Source organism: Physcomitrium patens, chromosome 1, assembly GCF_059467195.1.
Source record: "Physcomitrium patens ecotype Gransden chromosome 1, ASM5946719v1, whole genome shotgun sequence".
Taxonomy (NCBI): Eukaryota; Viridiplantae; Streptophyta; class Bryopsida; order Funariales; family Funariaceae; genus Physcomitrium; species Physcomitrium patens.
The window spans coordinates 23273345-23288212 of record NC_143410.1 but is presented as its reverse complement, the minus strand read 5'-3'; the positions used below and the strand labels follow the sequence as shown (position 1 = coordinate 23288212).

General features: G+C 32.8%; 2 protein-coding genes across 4 annotated transcripts; one reads left to right on the top strand and one right to left on the bottom strand.

The window, feature by feature from the left end:
- Window positions 1-1092: 1092 nt before the first annotated feature.
- Window positions 1093-4147, top strand: LOC149989946 (uncharacterized). Of its 2 annotated transcripts, none has more exons than XR_016505254.1 (3): window positions 1093-1272; window positions 3255-3485; window positions 3717-3779. XR_016505254.1 is itself a non-coding variant. In XM_090253879.1 (3 exons), the coding sequence occupies exons 1-3, from the start codon at window positions 1109-1111 to the stop codon at window positions 3803-3805; spliced, it is 396 nt and encodes a 131-aa protein (XP_090110005.1). In that variant the 5' UTR covers window positions 1093-1108; the 3' UTR covers window positions 3806-4147. The 2 variants fall into 2 exon arrangements, 1 of the variants encoding a protein (XP_090110005.1); XM_090253879.1 differs by having other exon boundaries at window positions 3255-3397; window positions 3717-4147.
- Window positions 4148-9749: 5602 nt separating this feature from the next.
- On the bottom strand, window positions 9750-12506 carry LOC112278849 (uncharacterized). Of its 2 annotated transcripts, none has more exons than XM_024512711.3 (4): window positions 12224-12506; window positions 11170-12050; window positions 10124-10933; window positions 9750-9978 (listed from the first exon to the last, which is right to left on the bottom strand). In XM_024512711.3, exons 3-4 carry the CDS (start codon window positions 10837-10839, stop codon window positions 9975-9977), a joined length of 720 nt encoding a protein of 239 aa, XP_024368479.1. In that variant the 5' UTR covers window positions 10840-10933; window positions 11170-12050; window positions 12224-12506; the 3' UTR covers window positions 9750-9974. The 2 variants fall into 2 exon arrangements, with proteins under 2 accessions (XP_024368479.1, XP_024368470.1); XM_024512702.3 differs by having other exon boundaries at window positions 9750-10933; window positions 11170-11566; window positions 11664-12050; window positions 12224-12505.
- Between the last annotated feature and the right edge of the window lie 2362 nt (window positions 12507-14868).

Here is a 14868-nt window from a genome sequence, read left to right as displayed (position 1 = left end):
TTATAATCTAAGATTATTTTACAAACTAATCAACTACTGCAAGTCATGGTCATAATTTTCATTAAATTTGAGCCTTTTATAGTAAAGAATCAAAGCAGGATGTGTGTGCATGTCCATATCATTTAAGTGCTGCATAGAAAATGACTGCATATTTATTTGATTTTGAATTGTTATAGTGTTTGTTTTGTGCCAAGTTTATTTGAAGTTTGATGTGCCAACAAAATCATACTTCAAGCAAGAAACTCACTGTTCAAATTTAAAAGCAATCATTCAACAAGGACAATATGATGTGTTATATAATATTATACCTTCAATATAGAGTTTTAAGATGATTCAAAATATAATATATATATATATATATATATATTTATATATAATTTTTTAGCAAGAAAATGATCAAACATAGGAAAGAAATCCATAGTATTATTACACAAAGGTGGCTTCAATAAGCCATGCATTTAGATATCATAAGGGCCCAAAGAGGAATTGTAACACTCACTCATCTCAATTGATAGCTTCTCACAATCCAAATTGCTCAATGCCTTACACTTTTGTTTGAAGTAAGTATGTCCTTCTCCATCACTCCTAATTCCTTTTCCAATCAAAAGGAAATTATGTCCATAGAAAGCACATGATGGATCAGGATCTAGACCATGCAATTTAAAATTTAGGGCCCCACAACAGCAATAGGCCATCCGTACTGGATCTCAATTTGGCCCTTGTGGAGCCTTATCTCAAAGTCATTTCAATATTGGAACACACATAAATCATGTGTGAATATGGTAACATCCAAAAAATAGTGGTCTCATGGGGAGTCCTCTATTTGGGATGACACCTGATGAGCCACAAGGCTTCGGCTCTCATGCACGGATGAATGGTGGATATCATCCCATGAGATGGACGAACGATACTCATTATCCAGCATGCATAAAGGCCTGGCAACCACTTTAGCTTGCTCGATTGCTCTCATGGAGCAGCGTGGCCAGCGGCGCGCTTTTTGGTGACGGAGAGGCAAGTTTGACGTCAGGTTGCCAACGTGGCCGTTTTCTTGAGTTCAAGTGGGGGAGGGGGAGGGGAGGGGGAGGGGAGGGGGAGGGGAGGAGGGATTATGAGTTCTCATGCAATCGCATGCGAGGGTCCGCCTGGTTTTTGCCTTGAGGGCCAACGCCTCCGCCGCAAACGTTGCAATTCGGGCCTTCACCTCTCCGATTGCGCTTTGTCTTTTTCCAGCCAACAGTGCAGGTCGGAGTCGCCGGTTTCGCTCAGGAACAGGTGCACCAGTTATCCCTCTGTATGCTCATTGGCTGTGCAACTTTACCGTGGTTGCCAAGGCTAGGAAGGAAGTTGCAGGGTGACCCCCGGTTCAGAGACTCCTAGATTCCTATTTTCTAAACCTCGCTGGAAATATTCGTAGTACCGAGGCGGGTCTTCGTCGTGGTGGTTCATGTATCTCCTTACACGCACTGAATCGATTCAACATGCTTCAAATGCAGTCACAGATACATTGTGGGTCCTAGATGAGAAATTGGTACTTGGGGCGATAGAGTCTGTGACAATTTTGTCGTTCTGGGCAATGCATGGATAACGTCGTGTGACGACTGGGTGATAGAATAACCATGTGTGTTATTCAAGTGAGGGAGTTGTGGAGAATATTCTCAATGCAGGGAGCAAATAAATGTGGGTGTGAGTGATTGTAATTGATGGGTGTGTCAGTGGCCATCTCTATCGGAAAAGAAGAGGAAATGAAAAATGGTTGGAGTTAAAGAAGAGGGCACTGAAACCGTTTCCTGGAATCGGGCAGAAGACCTTCGACCCACTGGGTGGTTACTGTGGCTGGAGCACTTCCCAATGTCTCAGCAGTTCCATTGACCATGATCCAAAAGTCCCACCGCAGAAAATTTGATGTTGTGGGTGGTGAAATTGCAGAATCTGGTCCAATTAGCTTTCCGGTCTTTAGCCACAATACCACTGGCCATTCGACCCGGATTTCGCAACTTCGACCAGGCAGGGTGTTTCAATTCTTGCCTCAACAACTAAATAGAGACCACTATACAAAATGTGGTGATGTCTTAACGTTTTGTTGCTTATTGAAAGAAAATGAAGAGCAAAAACCTTGAAGGTGCAGCAACCTTTGCTATCAAGCTACCATTTTAAGGTGAAATGGTCAGCCAGAGCAAGATGTCACTTGCCGAGTGCTCAACTCATTCTAGAGAATATTGTAGAACTCCTTGCTCTATTCAGGGTTTGCTCCGATTGGTTGATGACTTTCTCATCAAAGGCGAGGTTTGTAATTGATGGATGCTAAGGTTGAAATCTTAGAGATGTGCCTTTGCAAACAGCTTTTGAGGGATCTAATAAGTAGCATTCAACACCCTAGTTCTAAGTTTCGATTGTACTACATCACAACGTTTTGACTCATGAGGGTTATCTACATCGTGGAGTTTAAGATATACATTTGGAGAACTGCTCGACATGTGAAGAACGCGTGCAAATGAATTGCTTAAAACCGATCGCAACATTTGTCAGATTGGGAGTCGCTGATGTCATCCCCATCAATTAAAAGTATTCGATTCGGATATGGATCGCCGTTGTTGAAATTAGGCACTGGTGATAAACAGAAGAAAGTTGCAGCAGAGATCAATGCATAAATTTTTCCAGCATTGTCAACCTGTTTCTGTGCATCACACACGATTAGCGGCCTTACAAGAATGCCTCGTTGACACTAACAAAGTGAGTCGAACTTATGAACCAAGTTTAGGCATCAGCATCAGGTGACCGACTGATTGCAAGATGCAGCTTGACTTAGCATCGTCATGATGAAATACTAAGCATTCTGGGGGAGGAGGAAAGCATGGTGGGGCACCACTTGATCAAATTGTCGGAGAGATTATGCTAAGATTCTGGGACAGTTACCAGGAAAAATTTCAGCCCTCAAGGATTTTGGTTTCGACCGACAGTTAATCGTCAGCGCAATAGTGGTTTCCGAAAGACTAGTGAAGACTAGGTTAATAACCACTAACTCTTGGTCGTAAAAAGTGACCCATGAGCATCGGGTTAACTTTGGATCAAACGGATAGATTAGTCGATCTACTTCTCAGTTTAGGACGTGACTGTAGGATTAAACTGCATGACATGGGATGCAGAGTACTGACGTTTTTCATGAGTTTCGAGTGCCATATCTTGACATGATAATGCCCCAAATGTTTCAAAACTGAATTGCGTCGTTTTTACATAGTTGCGTATGTCGGCCTCAGGATGTTTTCAAGCGATGTGAGATTCACCCCTCTAATGGTGGGCAAATCCACGACTTACCAGATCATGGAAGGCTTCGGGCAACCCCTTCTCCGACGGAGCAGGTTGTTCGAACTCTCAAGAACCCATCTTCGCCACAACAGAGGTAGCAATGCAGACCCTTAGACGATGTCGATACACGGCATTGTTACAATATCATAGACAACAATGGCGGAACAGACCCTGACAACACGGTCCTCCATCTCTCATGACCTGTCCTGCATTATTCCCATGACAAAGCAAATAAAACCCATCGACTCAAAACAGCAAGCTCATCTTCCTCCCCGGACTCTTTGTCTCTTTCTCTCTCTCTCTCTCTCTTCCAATTAACAACAAACTGGTATAAAAAATTCACGTGTTTCGTGGAGCTTGTTGTGTTTCTATTACACAAGTGACAAGTGACGTAGAACATGTTGGTTGTGCAGATGGACTGGTGATAGGCTACTTAAGAGAAATAAAACAGGAATTTGAGGCCATATTTAAGGCTACTGCAAATGAGTTGCAACTGAGTTAGTGTCAATTGTGCGAAAAGAAACAAGGGACATCTCCACCATCTTGGTTGCTGAGGAAGCGGTTCTTGAGGAATAGATTCATGAAGAGTTGGAGGAATTACAGAGGCACAAATTGATGCACAAGAGGGAGAGGCTCATGAAAAAAGAAAATATTACACAAGGTGTAGGTGGCCTGCAAAAGATGTTTGCAGCATCTCCAATAGTAAGAGTAAATAAAACTTTGCACAATGCTTGTGTTATGTACAACACCATGAGAATTCTGCCAGGGATTTGGAGACACATTATATAACAATTTAAAATTTTATGGCATTAACTTTTTATTTTTATTTTTATGTTTTTTGAAATTTAATTGACTCAGTTGTTTGAAATATAAAATTTTGATTGGCTGTAGAATATAAATAGTAAGTGATTTTTTTGTTTGATTTTATGTTGATTCAACTTAGTATGTTTTAAAATGCATCTTTGCTAAACAACATAAAAATAGATTATAAATTGTTATTTTGATCCAAAGATGTTATAACATATTGTACTAAGTCAATGGTTTTAAATCTAGGAAACTCATACCTTGTGATAATAAATCAATAAATTTTCTACAGCAAAAATTAGAACTCTATTATTCTTAATCAATCGTCACTTTCTTACTACAAGATTTGCTAGAATTCATAAAAATAATTAATTTTTTACTTATAAAATGCCAAGTCATAAGGTAAAAAAAACTCTAATATGACATGTATCATATTAGAGTTCTTTTTATCTTATATCATATACCTTTTTCAACTACCTATATTTCTTAATCTAACCTTCCACATTTTTTAATTACCTATATTTCTACTTGAAAAATGTGGAAGGTTAAAATTCTTAATTTAACTCGTTGGTAATGTCATATTTATGATTATTTATTTGATTATATTATTCTTTTTAAATCTTGATATTAAAAAAGAAAAAGAAAATATAAAATCAGAATTCTAATAATTATTTAAATTACAGCTAAAGTAATTTAAAAAAATTACTGAACTTTTATAAATTAGATAGGTTTGAAAATAAAAAAAATACTATGAATTCTTAAATTCAAAATTTTAAAAAATAAATTTATAATTTATAATTTTTTTTATAAATAATTATTAATATTAAAAGAAAAAAATTATGAAAAAATATGATATTAATATTATCTTTTTTCAAACATGTTATTTCATACAAGAATAAAATTTTGGAAGAAATTTTTTTATTTTTATTTATTTTTATGAATGTTTGCTTATCAAAGTATTGAATATAGAGTTTATTGATAATAACATGTATACTAATGACAACTTAGTTATTCTTTAAAATTAAAAATATGTATTTTAAATTATACATATATATACATATATATACATATATACATATTTTTTTGTAAATTAATACAAATTTATGTATAGAGCAAAAAATTAATTGTTTAATAAAAAATATAGAAATAAGACTATGTATTTAGAAGTTAGTTCAAATTTTTCATAGAAATAAAACTACATATATTGTTCAAAGATTATTATTATTTTTATTATTATTATTTAACATCAAAATCATACAAGTACTAAAGTTGAATATATTATATTATTGTTCAAAAAATAGTATAGAAGTTATTATTCACCATCTCTAAATATAAAAAATGATACATAATATTCTACCAATATGATGTGAAATATTTTAAACTAGTATGATATAAAAAATAATTCTTAAGCATGCTCTTGTGTATCTTATTAATTATTTAAGTTAATATATGAAAAAAATTTAAAAAGGAGATTTTTTTATTATTTATATTTTATTATTAAGATTTTTATTTTTATTTTTATTAAGATTTTTTTTTTGTTTAGTTTTTTTCTGTAGAATTTTCCTATCTTTTTAATGAGATTGGTTTTTCATTTTAAAAACATATATATATATATATATATATATATGTATGATTTTATAAGTTTATGTATAAAAATATCATTTACATATTTTGATAAGTTATAAAAATTTAAATTGATAATATTATATTATTATATTATAATACAATTATTGGATAAAGGAAAAATATATATAGATTATATTGTTAAAAAATTGATTGAAAAATTTAATAGCTAATTATTCTAAAAAAAAATAAGTATAAGATATTAAAGTAATAAAAATATTTAGCTTGTGATGGGTATTTCCAATATTGTCACAACAAGTAGATATTAACTAACTATTTAAAATAGCAAGTGTACTACTTTACTAGCAATAAACATGTATTTAATGTTTTTTGTGTTCCAAGTGCATTGGTATGATATTACACGACTAATAGGTGAAAGGGATGAAGAAATTATTATATTATAAAAGATCTTACTTCAAATATTGTAGCAAATTATTTTAAAAGATAGACAATAGTTCAAAAGAAAGTAAAACTAAAGGTGTAAATGCTATCTTTTTGCAAAGTGGAATTCTAATTACTTTGTAAGGCCATAAATAAGGCAAAACAAGGTAGATTAGAAAAATAAAAAAAAAATGAACATATATAAGTAGAAGTTAGAAGTTAATTTGAACAAAAGTTAAGTCAAAAAGGAAAAATTTGATACCCGAAGAAGATCAATTATCAACTTGGGTCGAAATCAGACCTTGAGGCACAAAACCGAGCACCTATAGCAATTCCCCGGTTTTTTGGCAGATTAGAGAGTGTGATTTGAAAGCAGACTTGATAAGGTTTCTTTCAACATTAATTTTGAGTGATTTGAGTATGTAATAACTTTGTAAGAGCTTTGCAAAGTCATAGTTGTTTTAGGTGATTCTAGAATTTGTGAAATAAAAAGGGTATTACATTTTGGAGAATTTTATGAGTTTGGTAGTAAATCTACAATTCAAATTTTGAAGACTTATGTGATTAGTTGTCTGAAGTGTATGTAGTCCATCAGGGTTTTAAGTAGGATTAAGTTAGGACTTGGTTAAGATTTATTTAAGATATAATTGTGATTATTCTAATATTTCTTTATAATTTCTTAGGAATTCTTTTAAGGTTTATTGTAGATTTCTTATTGTTTTTTTGAAATATCTTTAAAGTTTCTTTTAAATTTAATTAAAGCTTGTTTAGCATTATTAGGATTTAATTAGATTTTATTTAGTATTCTATTAGAGTAATGATTTTGTTGTTACAATTTCCATTCTACCTACCACAGTCAAGTGCCCAATGCATTTTCAAGTAAGATTTCATGTAATATGACAACGTAATTTTTTTTTTATTTTTTTTATTTTTTTTTAGGACAAAATATGAATACTAAAGCTAGGATAGTATTCAAATTTAATATGTGTATTTTAAAAATAAAGATGCAAAGTTAAGAACTATAAAGATGTTTTTTAGTAAATAATAAAAACTTAAAAATAGACTTTAGAAAATTTTAGGAACAAATAATTCTTCAATTCTTATTTCTTAAAAATAACACATCTTACATAAAGTACTTACAATACTATGTGAGATACTTATAGTACAAACATCAACTAATACAAGTGATACAATTTACATTTGGTACCAATAACTTATATACATTAATTTTAGATGATTGTATTTTATAGTATTATTGTATTGTATTACAACTATTAGATGAAGAAAAAAATATAGATTTTATTATAGAAGTATTTTTAGTAAAAAATGTATTAAAAAATTACTTTCAAAAAATATGATAGGAAGACAATAAAAATATTTAATGTTGATATTGCCTTCATATAAAAATAAACTTTTACTTATTTTATAAAATCATAAATAAGGCAAAAAAAAGTGAATTAAAAAATATAATATTACAAGTATTTACAAATGGAAGTAAAGTGTAGTTTTTAGCAAAATTAATTAAAAAAATATTAAAGACTTATAATCAAAGAAGACTAGATGTGAATGAAGATTGAAACCAAATTCTAAGGTACAAAATTGCATAGTAATATAAATTGCAAGGTTCTTTGGTTGATTAAAAAATAAGGTTAAAAAAAAATCATTTATAATGTTTGTTCAAGCATTCATTTTTAAGTAGCTAGAGTAGATATTGACTTTGTAGGAGCTTTGCAAAGTCATCATATCACAAATACATATTTACTCTAATAGTTATTTAGATATTATGAATACGTAAAAGTAAGTTAGTTTCATAATATCTTATCAAAAAGCTTTTTAGAAGCTTCATAGACATGATTGTATCTTTATATATATTTACAAATAATTGATAGGTTAAAAAAAATTTCAACAAATAAGCCACATATTGCACATATTGGTAGACTATGGCATAAATTAACGATGTGGTGTTCATATAAAAAAATTGTCTTGCAAGTTAAGACACGTGTTAGAGGTCCTACAGAATGTCACCACATGGCTTCTAGTTAGATAGTATATATGGAGGCAAGAGTGAAGCCTTCTTCTCTCTTGTTAATGCTATTCTTGTCTTTAGTCTTATTTCAAGACTTTCTAGTCTTCTTGTCTTTGGTAATAGCCATTTCAATTTTAATACTATATTAATTTTAAGTAAATATTTATATTTTTAAAATATACAAGAATATATTAAATTTTTGGTTCTATGAGTTTCATGTCTTTGATACATGGATGTTTGAAGTAATTTGAGAATTTATAAAATAAAAAAGAATTTATATTTTTATAAATTTTGTAAATATTATATCAAATTGATGGATTAAAACCTATAGAATTTTGAATCTACTTGTTTTAAATGTATTTTATAGATTTATAATTAATTAAATAATTAGATCAAAGGTTATTAAAAATCAATTGGATTAAGGTGTTGAAAATTAGATTTTATAGATTAATGAGGATTTCTATAATTTTGAGCAAAATATAACTTGGATTGAAACAATTTTTTATGACATAATAATAAACTTAACTTGCATCACTTTTCCAAATTTTAAGGACTAATGAACAATGAAACAAGAGGCTATTGTTGCTAGTAGATTAATATCGAGGTTGGAGAAAGAAAACAATCAACACCTAAGTAAATTAAGAGCTTTTTATTTCAATCTATAAGTTTGATTTTTTTAAAATTTTGTGCATTTATTTTTAATTAATAGATTGAAATACATGCACATTTTAAAGCAAGTTTAAAATTTTAATTAATAATTTTTGAGGTTTAAAATTGCTATAGGATTTAATTAGCATTGATAAAAATTTGATTAAAATTGATTAGAATTTGATTAAGATTGATTGGGATTTGATTATGATTTAATGAGAGTTTATTTAAGGTTTCTTTATGAACTTTTTAGGAATTTTTAAAGATTTTTTTTATGATTTCTTTAATATTTATTATTGTTCTTTGGAAGTTCTTTAAGAATTTTTTTATAGTGTTTTAAGGATATTTTTAGATTTTTTGAGAATTTGATTAAGGTTTGATTATGATTATTAAAATTCAATCTGGATTTATTTAGGATTTTATTAGGGTTGTTAGGTTCTTCACAAGTTGCAAACTACCAGTGCAATATAGATATTTTTTTCAATTGATATTGTTTGTATCTACCATGGTAAATGCTATTGCAGCTGTTATTCAATTTGACATACTTTTTATAATTTTTTGACATCAATTAATTGAATAAATTTTTGCAAAGATGTTTTTAGTACTACAGAGTTGCTGTTTATGAGAATGCATAAATTTTTATTTATTTATTTATTATTAATCCCTTCTGTAATGTGAGTCTTCATTGCTTATTTGAATTGTTGTATTGATCTGGCTATTGCAAATGCTCTTTTTTATGAGTTTTTTTTATGAGTTTTTTATGATTTTTTTAAAAAATTAATATTTTATTTATTTATTTATTTATAATACCGAACGTGGTTTATCTAGTATCATAAAACAGAACAAACAAACAAACGCAGGTGGATCACTTATAGACCCTATTAGACCCTAAACCTGGTTGCATTCCAAAGCATGTTACAAACTAGTTTACGGATCACTTATCACCAGAAAAACGACACACGACTTGCATGAAAGATCTTTCCATCCACTCCACTGCATTACACTGCAAAGTGCGTGTACCAAATGGCTCTGCGTGACTTAATTACGACTCATGTAGCTACACCAAGTCTCCTCTCACCCTACGATTCCAACATACCGTAAAAGGCCAGTTAGGTGCTCCTCAAGTTGCTCTAACGCTAGAATCTCCACACTAGGTAATCAACTGTGCAGGTGGATTAAGATTCAATATTTACCTGTACATTTTGGACACGAGGATGATGTTATAACTGCAGGATTCCAGTGGGGGAGAGTCAAAGCTTGGCTAGGTCGAGCAGTGGAGCTGCCTGGTAATTAGATCTTAGATTAACCAGTATTGGTATAGAAAAACTGAAAATCTACCTGAAGTTGTGGTCAGAGTTGTAAGGCCAGTTGCAAGATTGGTGTGAAGAATACCCGTGGCCAGAGCCGTACTGCGCACTGGCACTGTAATTGTTGACGTCCTCCTCGCAATCGAAGGGAGTGTAGAAGGGTGAAAGTGGCGGACCAGGATCTGGGAAGTCATCAATGTCAACTTCTTGAGCTGGTTCTTGTGTTGATGGGCCTGGGCCAGACTGCATTGCCAGTTTGCCATACTTCTTCACCACCTTTCTCAGCTTCGCGGCGAAGTCCTGGTCTGGCAGATCGTCGGGAATTTTGGGGATCTGTTCGTAGATGGGGTGACCTTCAAAGTTCAGGGACGTTTTGCTTCCGAAATATTTTATCGCCACATCGTAGGCGTACGCCGCTTCACGAGGAGTGGAGTAAGTACCCAACCACCAGGTCCTGCTACCTTTGGGAGGTCTAATTTCAGCCACCCATTTGTGTTGTCCCTTGCGATAGCGCACACCTTTGTAGGATTCGGTATTCTCACCTCCCAGGGTAAAGCCTGCACCTGAGGCTGTCGATGCTCTAGGCGACCTCTGGTCTTTGCGGTGCACATTCATGTGGCCTCCTAGAGATTGCCCTGACGTAAATACGTTTCCACATACTTTGCACATGTAGGTCCGTGAAAATGAAGAGGTTCGGGCTGGAGAGCCGTCTGAGCTTCCATCGCTGTCGCTGCCAGAAGAAGCCATTGACACTGAAGGAACTGGATTCTGTGCAGTTGGAAATGTAGCACCTCTAGCCGCCTTCAAAACTTTAGACTATAAGGCCGAAAAGTTCGGCATCCTGGTCGATGAGAGCAATCCGATGCATAAGGGTCTCGTAAGCTATTGCGAAGTGGAACCCTGAGGTGCTAGCATTACTATGTAATCCACGAATGTTACTTCAAGTTTTGAATGCAAGAGTTCTGGTCTTGTGTGGAATACAAGTGCAATCAATCGGGTATGGTCGGCTTTGGCATTGTTGAACCATGAGAGCAATCTATTACAAACAAATCTAGTAGCATTCGGAGCAAGACTTACATTTTTTATGATGAAAAGTCACGGTCGTGCCGTTGAATAAAACCCATCAGAGGTGCGATTCGATTGTTAAAACTTGCAACACCGCCATCTTGAACTCAATCTCTGCCCTACGATGCAGATGTCGAAGTTATTCAGCCCCAGGAGACTCTACAGACTGCAAAAACGTCGGGGAGGTGGTGACCTCGACCATGATCTCGCTACTCTACATATCGGGATTGGCATGAGCTGCTGCAGACACACGCCGACCTGCAGGAAATAGCACTGGCCCTTCCTGCAGGAAATAACACTGACCTGGCCGTATTGCTTGGGAATTTGTATTCGCTCTAGGGCTGGCCGTCAAGCGGGGTCTACCGACAATCACCAGGCTTGCCTATTAAACCGCTTCGTGTCGGTAGGTCTACAGCCAATTGCAGGTGTTCAGGAATGTGCCTTGGAACAATGCACATGGGAAGCTTTTATAACTGAACCCTTGTGGGTGAGATGAAAAATTTTACCTAGAACGGCACATTTTCTCATGAGCTACAGTCCAGCTCGATTATCCATTATAGGGTGGCTCAAGCGGACATGTACATGGCAGAAAAAAAATTCCTTCCGGTATCAGCCCAAAGGTCCCTCGCGTAGAAAACTCACGTTTGCGTCCCTTCGCCGCTTTGGTCGAATCGAATGGGATTGGGGGAATGGCATCATGATGAGGTGTCACCCAGATGATCGCAATTTGGGCATCCGAAGATCATTGTCCGAGAAACTGGCAGATCGGCCTACGTTCGATGTTGATGGAGAATCTTACAACTAGGTAACACCAGAGTGAATTCAGCCAACCTCCACGGAGATTAAGCTCCCACTATGTGCAAGTTGGCTGACTTCGGATGAACCCTGACCACCTGTTAACATCCCACACATCTCAGCTCCGTTCTATCATCTTCAAAAAGTACCTGGATCTGATAACTACGAGAACTGTGAACATGAACAGCGCTCCACTGCGAACTCGTACATTTCACAATGAAAAACACACTGAAACTTGCAAGATGGCAAATGGTTCAAAGTATGATTTTACCAGGGGAATCTGGGTTAGGTGAAGAGACTTCCATTGATTCAGGAGATTCTATGCGCAGATCCACAATGAGTCCAAGCCTCTCGAGGTAGTGACGACGAGAAATTTGTGTGATGCGAATCCTGTGCTCGGAGTCGACCAAGCCAGACTGCTGGCGTCACAGTTCTATCAGAAATGAGTTTTTGATGGAGAATGGGGGTGAGCTTGGTCTGGTGGGGGATGCAGAAAAGTCCTTGCTCTAAAGTCCACAACAGTGTGGCCGGCTCCGCGAAAGTCACGCAAATACGAGTTCCTTTAGCATGAGCCCCCACCAATCGGCGATTCAGTTATACAGTAACTTTGCCGACTGATGCCGACTGACTGGCTGGCATTGCCACGCTGGCCCTAATTCCTGCCACCTAGCGCTCTTGCAGGCCTTCACATGACGTGGCACACTAGGCCCTTTGTTTCATTCCCGATGTGAAACAAAGACCCTTTGTTTCGGATTTGGGGTCTTGCCTTTCTCCAAACATCAATGCAATCACACACTAAACAACCTCCAATTCTTGTTTTGAATATTTTGGTCCAGATTGGTAGGTTTTGGATATTGCAGTGTAGCATCCACGGGCTTGAGTGACAGGTTTGGTGGGATCCGTTTCTTGTGTGTGATTGCTTGTATAGTTTTGATGACATTTTTCTATCATTAAATGTATTTTGGTCCTGATTTTGTAATTCTCTAACAATGTTTGACAGTTGTTTTTTTAATTGTTTTTGGTTGGTTATGAACATACTTTTGGCGCACAATGCCTTGTTTAACAATAATAAATTATCAAAATAATATTTTAATAACAGATACTACATATTATATCAAAGGTAGTGGTGTCTATTTGATTTTTTTATTCATCTATTCGAAATATCATCTATCTATAAGTTCACCTATTTAAAACTAACATTTTACTAGCAAATTTAGTATCTTTCTTCAAACCGATAGCAAGTCTTTTTTTTTAGCTTCAATTGTTACTAATAAAGTATCAATCTAAGCCTTGGTTTTTATTTTAATAAACTTAATATAATTAAATTTAAACATTCATAAATTTCTAAATAAACTTCAAAATAGATGTTTGAAAAATATATAGTTATATTCATTAGCAATAAAATCTTCATTGAGATTATTCACTATAATTTTAAAAATATATATTTTGTTGTTAGTTTATATATTTATAATTTAGAATTATATATATAATAAATAAAAATAAACCTTTAATTTATAGTAATAAACTCAAATGGTATTATAATTTATTATTTAGTTCTTTCAAAATTATGATTTTTAAAATTTTTATGTAATTTATATTTAAACATATAATTATGTTATTCTATATATATATATATATATATATGTATATACATATCTATTCATGGTTATATACAAGTATATATATAGTTTTAAAAACAACATTTTTTATCAAATATTATAAGCATAATCTTTTCTATCATTTTTATTTTAATTCTTTAATTTTTTTTTTGTAATTTAATGAATGTAATAAAAAATGCAATAGCTTGTAATATTTTATGTATGCATGTGCTCAAGCTTGTACTGAAAATTCTTCAATATATTAAGGTAAAACAAACCTCAAGAAAAATATTAAAAAATACACCTTTCTAACTATACTTGAAGTTGCTGTAAATACTGATGAAGAAATTTCATTTGAAAAAAGAATCACCATCTATTATGTAATTAATAGAATTTTTAAGAAGATCAATAAAAGACATAATGTTTATAATTATTCAGCATATTCTACTGTATTATTATATGATAAGTATAGCTTTATTCTAATTATTTTTTATGAAAGAGTTAAAAGTATAGAAGCCAATGACAACAATGATCAAGAAGAACAAAAAATAGATAGAAAGAATCAAGCTAAAAAAAATAACATATAAGAATAATAACTTATTCCTCACATTACTTACATTTTTGTTGTATTTAATGGATAGTTATCTTAAACATGATAAGATTAATTATAAGAGAATTATTAAAAATATATTATAAAAATATTAAATTAATTCAAATATTTCTTAAATTGGTCTATTTTTAATAAAAAATAGTTCTTACTTCCATTACTTCAATTGACCTCTGCTCTAAAATATAATACGCTCTACTTCTAAATTCATTTTGTAGTGTATATTAGATATAGAGTATATGTTCAAGAATTTTACTTTTACAATTGATAGATCTAATATTTTTAAATTAGTAAGATCTATCATTAATAGGAATTAGTGATAAGGCTTTTATTATTTCAAATTATAAAGGTTCTTTGCATGCCAATGTTTCAAATTGATCAACAACTTGACTTGGTCATTATTGCTCCAATGCTCTTCCTAACAAGGCCATGTTTCTTTGCAATAGACAATTTTCTAGCTTGAGTGATGTCTCTATTAATTTAAACAAATAACTTCTAACATCTTCTTACTAATGAGATTTCAATATCTTATTCATGACATTAAGAAAAGATTCCAATATTTATAGTGCCATTATATGTATACCTTAAGTGTCTTACAACATGATTTCTTTATAGAGGTCTTCACTTCATTTATCATATTCTCTTAAAGTAGCCTTGTATTGTCACAACTATCTAACTTTTGTAAGATATCAAAATAGATAAAAATATACT

What these genes read in the sequence shown, in the direction of transcription:
- LOC149989946 (XM_090253879.1), top strand. Translation starts at nt 1,109, where the DNA reads ATGAGTTCTCATGCAATCGCATGCGAGGGTCCGCCTGGTTTTTGCCTT. An exon ending in CCGGTTTCGCTCAGGAACAG is followed by an intron (nt 1,273 to 3,254) that starts GTGCACCAGTTA and finishes TGTCGGCCTCAG; the next exon opens with GATGTTTTCAAGCGATGTGA. An exon ending in CCATCTTCGCCACAACAGAG is followed by an intron (nt 3,398 to 3,716) that starts GTAGCAATGCAG and finishes TTGGTTGTGCAG; the next exon opens with ATGGACTGGTGATAGGCTAC.
- LOC112278849 (XM_024512711.3), bottom strand. Translation starts at nt 10,839, where the DNA reads ATGGCTTCTTCTGGCAGCGACAGCGATGGAAGCTCAGACGGCTCTCCA.